Below are 7,753 nucleotides of genomic sequence, written 5' to 3' on the forward strand. Positions count from 1 at the left end.
TGAAAGTGGGTTCATTGGTTCATAGTTTAATCTGTCTGCTTCTGATTCTGGGGTCACAATCTGACACTAAATGGCGTAATTAAAACCTTTAGTCTGGTCAGCAAGATATGAGTTTCAATGTGATTCTGTGGGACTTGTAACGTCTAATCCTTAAAACTTGCTCGGTGTATCACAAGTTACTGGTGTGTGTGTATACAGATATATGCATTCCATTTGTTCTGTGTTTTCATTGTATTGGGTCCGTTTTGAGAGGAACAGCGTTAAATGGGATAAAAACAATGATGGAAGACTCATATATCAGCAGCACTACACAGCGCTGTGCAGAGTGCAAACTTACTGCAGTGGGGAAGCTCACAGAGGTCTCTTGAGAAGGGTTTAAAATCCCCGGTGTTCTGTCATCTCCACTTCTGCAGATAATTCTGTGGAGAAGAGGTACTAAGCAAAGTAAGTGAGCTGCAAGATTAAACCGCAGCATCGATCTTCCCTGCAAATTCCCTGGTTTGAAAAGGGAGCTGAGGATACCTGGAGTTGCATCTGTTCACACATCAAGTCCCTGGGTAAGGCTGTAGCTGAGGTGTGTAGCCATGAACAGCAAAGATTCAAACATCAAGCGTTGTTCAGTGACATAAGCAGTTATTAGCTGCTTCAAAGACTGCTGTGTGAAAGGAAAAAGATGGAATAGCTCTAGCCTATCGCCAGCAGTGCATTGTTTTCCCAAGACTGAACATTTCTTCACCATCACTAGCACCAGACTGAACTCAGGATTTATAGCTCGTAAATGATGTGAGGTAAGGTCAGTCCAGTTCTTTGACACTTCAGATTTTTATATGGAGAGGAATACTAATATCCGTTTTATTTCATGGTAACTTCTACCAACAACCCCTGTGTGAGACCTGGATGAATCTCTGAACTCTGTCAGGCCACACTTCCATTAGGGTTCCTGCAATCAGGACTCCTGGATTTCTCTACAGTAGTTTTTCCTTAAGAAAAAGATTCTGAAAAAGCTAAGAGTCAGAGATGCTTTTTGAAGTCTTTTATTGCAAAAGGTATGGACGTTTGCTGGCAGAATATTTGATCACATTCTCTACTTGACTGTCATCCAGAGGACACTGCATGCATTCAAGCTGAAAGCATAGGACAGTTTCCACCAGCACCTGAGAAATTTCACAGGAAAGAAAAGTCTTTCAAGTCGAAAGAGTTTCAAACTGATCACCTATGCTGGTGCCCTTTGCTTCCCAGAGTCACCTGGGAAATAAGAGTTAAATCAGCTATAGTCATAGCCAACTGTAAACATTTTCCTGCAATGCAACAGAAATTATCTAGACAACTGATCCTGAAGTGTTCTTTCCAGTTTTAAACAGGAAATGTTGTTCCTAAAGCAGGCGGTGCCGGGAGTTACGCCTGACTTGGCAGCACCTGCTCAGTGCTGCGTTCCGCAGCAGGTGTGTGACGCTTCAAAGAAAATCTGACAGCTCTTACTTGGTCTCCAAGAGACTACCCCACCCCCCAAAACATCTTCCTTTTCTCCCCACTGCCCAGCCTGGGATCATCTCAACCCACTTCCCCGCTCCCTCCAGACAAGAGCCAACTCCCTTTTTTCTTCCCACCCCTTTGCCTGAAGGTGTGACTAATGACAATACATAACACATGCTGCGCTCCATACTGCAGTTAATAGAAACATATCTTCACGCTTTGGCTGCCCCTCCACACGCGGGTGCATCTGAATTTCACTGATTTCAGTGCCTTCCCACAGGTCTGAAAAAGGTTAATCATCTTTGGCAGAGAGTAATCCTGCCCCAAATGGAACAAGGAATCCACTGTCAGTCTCCCAGGACACGTATTTTGCAACTGCAGCCACTTCATATCAGGAACCCACTGCAAGAAAAAAGAGAGTTTAGAGAACGGTACCTTCCTGAGGAGTAAATACATTTGAATAGAGAATAGATTAGAATATATTAATTAACAGCTGCATTTAGCTGCAGGTTATAATGGACTTTACTTGAAACAGACAAATGCAAAGGTTTATCAAGGCATTAAGGCTGCAAGTCACAGATAACTACGTAACTCAGCATGATACTACAGGCGCTTTAACTTCTACTATTAAGTTAAAAATCATGCTAGTTGCTCTAGTCATTACAAGCCCAGCAATGGCTATTGTAGGTTACTTTTTCCTTTTTAATAAATCACCCGTGGATTATAAGAAAAAATGTTGCTTTCAGAAAGCCCCAGCAGATAGAACAATTCACAATTAACTTCCTTTCATGCAATGTGGTTGTGAGTTCCCCAGGAAAGCTGCAGATTGAAGTTTTCCATCGAGACAGTGGTTCCTCAGCAATGTGCACACAGGCCTCAATATTCAAACTGGCATTAAGATATGGGGCCTTAGTAGAGATGGGTGCATAGTCATTGCTGTTAAGACAGAGTAGCAATTACATCCCCCAAGACCCCTGGAGGTATTTTAATCACAAAAACCAGAATAAACTTGTTTCTGACAAAGGCACCCTCAGCCCTTTCAGCTGGAAAGATATAGGTTGCTTTATTTAAACCAGGCTATTTGGAATCAACAGTTACTTACTCCCAGAGATATCTAAAACTTACAATGCTAAAGCACAATAACTTGTCAGCACTCTACTTTCAGCTATATTTCAGTAAAGGATATATATTTTTAATCCATTTGATATTGTTCTGAAAGCTATCCAGCCATTTCCATATCAATCACTGCCGGATATGCTTTTACTGGAATAAAAGGCCTTTTGGCCTGATTCAAACCAGCACTGGCAGAGTCCAGTGTTCCCTGATAGCTGGTTTACAACATACCTATGTCTTCAGTTCTAATGTATTTTTAGGAGATGCTTAAGTGGAAGCAGCTCAGATGATTGTCTGACATCGACAACATGCTGATGATCAAAGTGGTCTCCCTGTCAAGCCAGGAAGAAAATATGATGTCTTCTCTATCTTGCATTATACAAACTACAGAGATGAGGTACATGAAAAAATGTTAGGTAGTAAGTGCAGAGATACAAGACCTTTAGGAGGCATCCTGAGATGGAGCAGGAGGATCCTTATTCTCAGGCTCTGGAGGAGGAGCTGGCACACTTTCTTCTTTCTTTTGTGCAGCCAAAAACTCATGAATCGCCCTCTCTATCTGGGGCCTGAAGATGTGGTTTAGTTTTGGATCCACCACCTGAGAAATAATTCTGTCCACTCCAGCTTCCAGCATTCCTGACCTTGAACAAAGACAAAGGAGTCATTCAGCTCCTCTGAAAAACTTCTCCCCAATCTCCTCCAGTGATTCTCCAGAGCCCTCCTGTCAACTGCAATTAGCACTAACATGGTGAGAGCTGCAGCCCACTCAGTAGATCCTTAACAGGGAGTTGTTTCACTCACCTATTTTCCCCCACCCCCTCCCACTTTGCCCTACAAAATTAACAACTGACATCTGGTCTCCCAGGTACTTAAATGGCATGTTGGACAAGAGCCACTTTAATAGGGCTTATGTGGAAACGAGGCCAACATGAAAGCAAACAACCACGTTTTGGCACAAACAAGGGAAACAAGCTATTCTGAGGAGGAGGGCAGGTGAGAGCACAGTCTTTTTTTTGGCTGACTGGAGGGAGAAGAGGTCTGCCTCCTCATAACATTGCTGTCACTCGCTCCTTATAACTGTTAGTCTAGACAGATGGGTATTAATTATAAAAACAAGCACATGTAGCGCACAGCAAAGTTTCTGGAACTGAACACTAGCAACTGAAGAGACTTATTACTTCAGGGGCTGTGTCAGACTCTTGGACGGTGGGGCACGGGCTGTCTGGCAGGCTTAAGTCATGTCTGCAAAGGAGCGGGGACAGGAAATGGAGACGTTGCCCGGCGCTCGGAAAAGCGGCCACAATACTTGTACGGTCGTGGATGCTGGTTGGTGCAGGGTCACGGCACATCGTGGCACCCTCAGGTGACAGCACCCATCTGTGTGTCTGCAGCAAGGGACATACGTGTCTGGACACCTTCGGCACTCGGTCTTGCAACTACAGGGACTCTTCAAACTCCCTCGTACCGTGTGTCCATTCTTTATACTTACAGCCTACGGAAAGGGAGCACTTTGAATTCTTATTACAGGCTCTCTGATGCAACATTTCTCAATTGTCTGCTTCGTTCTAGTGGTAGAGTAACACGAAATAAGAGGAAGCGTTGAGTGACAAATGTGTCTCAAGGACTCCACGTAAAGACAGGAAATTCTGTACTTCCAGTGGACACTCCCTTTAATTACAAATTTAACAAACTAATGTAACATACTAGTGATTTACAGGTTCTATGAAGTGCTCTGAAATACAGTTTCTTCTCTGTGTGAGACATTCTAATAGCTTTCCTTATAAGCATAAATGCCATTATCAAGTTCGCTACTGCCCCTCTTCCCCACAACCTTCAAGCTTTTATATGTGACTTTTAGTCAAACAAGCTAAGGCTCACACTGCAGACTTCAGTGAGTCAGCAGGAAGAGATACTAAACCTAAATCTCTAGGCAGCATAGTTTAAGCTGGCTCTCCTGTCATGCTGGAAATGTAATATCTTAGGTAGCTGTACAAAAGCTGTATGAAATCAGCCTAGCCCTGTGTGATTACTGCCTGCTAGTGGTCGGAGTCTACTTGAACAAGGTTTGGCATCTTTGGGATTTTTTCTTTAAGTTATGTAGGTGTTTTTCTGAAAATAAAGATCAAGGTCATTCAGCTCAGTACATCAGGTACAGTTTTGCTGGCAGGCACAGTATTGGCTAATTGCAACACTAACTTGGCTAGATAACAAATGCGAGTACTTCAGCATGCTGCTCAACTCCCAAAAGTACAAATTTCAGGTAAAACAGTAATGTATGCATTTTAATGGGAGCTAAGACTGCAGCCACTGTTATAACAAAACTCAGGAGACCAGAACAGAAAGTTTGGTGAAAAACTTAATTCTGCAAATTCTTATTTGACTTAGGTGGTAAGACAGTTATATATTACTTATCAAATAGCCTTACCATTATTTTACAGGCTGTTGCTTACTTACTGAATCACGCTCTGCCTTAGCCCATTTCGCAGCTGGTTTTTGTTCATTGTTGGATTCCATTCCTGTTTGTCCAGGTGGGTCGACACAAAGTTGTCTACTTTCTGCCTCAAGTTTTGATAGGCTGGCTAAAAACAAAAGAAACAAAAAAATCCATTCGAACAGCTAAAATATCCCAAAACAATTCTCTGCCAGAGTCCTTCATAGTACATCTTTTGTCATGTACGCTAGTGTCCTGTTGTCTGTGTTCAGAAAGTGGAAGGATAGAGAATAAGGGTAAGCTTGTTTTACCTAAGAACACAACTGGTAGTTGCAAAGAGCAGCTGGTCAGTGTGCTATTATAATAATTTAAATTGCTGGATAGATTGGCTTCAAAATTGTTTGCTCGTGATATTACTTAGTGAGATGCAAACTGCCCGTGCAGACAGGAGTTGTTTAAGCTGGGTTCTTATTGTCTGTAAACTCTCCACCACAGAATTCCTAGGAAACTGCCTGAGTAATATTGTCAGTAACAAAGAATTATTTGCTTCTGTGATACTAACACGGAAGATGAGAATTATGTGGGTTTTATCAGTGGAAACTTAATTCCAATGAACAGGAATTAAACTAAAAACCCCATATAAATACAGAAGACCATCCAGATCCTGGTACCGTGCAAGGAAAAGACAAGAGGCGGGCAACATTTATATTTCAGAATTTGATATGCACATGGATGGCTGAATGAAAGGGTCGGTCACAGAGGTGCGGTGTCTGTCCGGGCAGCATCTGTCTGTCCTGACAAGGCTGCTCTGCCCTATGGCTGCTGGGTGCAGCTAACCTTACAGCTTCAGGAATGGTTTCGCGATACCTGCTGGGGTGGCCTAGACCGGCAATTGTAGGTCCCCGAACAGGACTCTTGCAGAAAGCAGAAAAGCTTGGGAAAGCAAAGCACCTGTGTTTGATTTTGACAGGGCAATTATGAACAACTCAACTTCAACATCGCCAACAAACGCTCACGATTTCGTGTTGCGGCTGAGGAAGAAAATAGTTTTGAACAATAGTCTGAGAATATCTACCCAAGAAAGGAAGGTTAAATACTTGCTTTGGAAATGGGGGAATTATGCTCAAGAAAAGCAATGTTGTTATGGAAAACAGTTTTCCTAATAGTGCCTGGGATGGAAAATGAACCTCTGAGCCTGTTCTCTGCCTGTTTGTCCCCTGGGGCGTCGCTACAAGCCAGGGCCACCTCAGAGCAGCCGGTGTGACGATGCCGGTGGCACCGGGGGCAGGAAACCCCCCGGCCCGAGTGCGGGGAGGGGACGGGACGGGACGGGGGGGGCCCCTTCGGGCAGCGGGTTCCAGGGACCCGCAGCTCCGGCCCGGTTCGGCGGCGTTACCTTGGTGTCCACGTCAGCCAGGCAGTCCCGGCGGAAACCGTCGAACAGGCCGCGGCTCTTGAGCTGCTCCACGATGATGGCGATGAGCTGCGGGTCGCCGGGCGGCAGCGAGGCCGGGTCGGTGACGCCGGGCCCCGAGCTGGACGCCGCGCCACCCGCGCCCCCTCCCCCGCCCGCTCCGCCGCCTCCCCCGCCCGGGGCGGCCCCGCCGGAGCCGCCGCTCTCGGCCATGGCCCACGGCCCGCGCACGGGGCCCGCCAGCGGCTGCGCCCCGCTCGCCCGCGGCCCCCGGCACCGCGACCGGCGGCGCGCGGCGTTTGCGTCACCCTGGCGCGCTGCATCACGGGGAGGCGAGTTCTCCGCAGGAGGAGCCGTTATGGGCCGCGGGCAGCGGGCTGGCTCGGAGAACTACAAGTCCCAGGGTGCACCGCGGCGGGCTGCCCACCAGGCAGCGTGTGCGCAGCCCTTTCGCGATGTATCTTGGGAATTGTAGTTCGCCCCGGGGGACATGCGGGCCCTGCTGTCCCCACCAGCAGCGGCGGCCGGGGAAGGGGCTGCCCCGCGGGCAGGGTGATGCTGGTGCCTCTCTGAACCAGCCGGGTCGGTCACAGGACGCTGAGCACGCAGCGTGCGGCTCCGAGTGCTCACCCCGAGCAGAGTCAGTCAGGGCTCGGCCCCGCGAGTGCCGCGTTTGGGGCAGAGGCCCCGGGTTCCCACCAGCGCCCCGAGGCCCCTCCAGACGGGCGGCTTGAGGGCCTGGGATCCCTGTCCCCGTGGGGGAATCTCGGATTCCTCTGACGGTTTCTGCCAGGTTGTGACTTGAGTGTGTTTTTCAGTGGTGTAGTGAGGGCAGCAGTCGTGTAAATTGGGGAGAAAATCAATTTGTGTGTGATCATCCTGGGTTTCCGCTAGGAACTCGGTTTCGTTTTTCACACCGCTCCCAAAAGCAAGGGCAGCACCACAGGCCTGTCCTGACACCCATCCCTGCGGCATGAATGCGCCAGGGACTCTGTTCAAGGTGCTTTCTCTGTTGTGTGTGACCATTGCTGTCATTTATTGCTCTGATTATGTCTGCAAGCCACAAGGTACAAATTCTATATATTAGTTTTCTTTCCTTCGTAGCCACATTTTAAAGAAGACTTGAACACAATAGGGTATTTCCACCTTACCTGCAGAAGGACAAGCTGCATGTGGATGTGCTCAGCCCTGTGCAAAGGTGCACGGTATGGCTGCATCCTCACCTTCGTGTGTACTGCCGAATGAGTGAAAAAATGGCAACGTTTTGTGTGCAATGCATTGTCCTTCCCTACCTGATTAAAATTCAGCAGCTCTGAGGAGAG

At 47.2% G+C, this 7,753-nt stretch overlaps 1 protein-coding gene across 1 annotated transcript; it reads right to left on the reverse strand.

Moving 5' to 3' along the window:
• Positions 1 to 1,018: 1,018 nt before the first annotated feature.
• Positions 1,019 to 6,659, reverse strand: BOD1 (biorientation of chromosomes in cell division 1). The gene is made up of 4 exons (XM_082063778.1): positions 6,414 to 6,659; positions 5,041 to 5,165; positions 3,027 to 3,227; positions 1,019 to 1,875 (listed from the first exon to the last, which is right to left on the reverse strand). The coding sequence occupies exons 1-3, from the start codon at positions 6,642 to 6,644 to the stop codon at positions 3,029 to 3,031; spliced, it is 555 nt and encodes a 184-aa protein (XP_081919904.1). The 5' UTR covers positions 6,645 to 6,659; the 3' UTR covers positions 1,019 to 1,875; positions 3,027 to 3,028.
• Positions 6,660 to 7,753: the final 1,094 nt, after the last annotated feature.

This window comes from Streptopelia decaocto, assembly GCF_964273445.1.
Source record: "Streptopelia decaocto genome assembly, chromosome: 12".
NCBI classification, from domain to species: Eukaryota; Metazoa; Chordata; class Aves; order Columbiformes; family Columbidae; genus Streptopelia; species Streptopelia decaocto.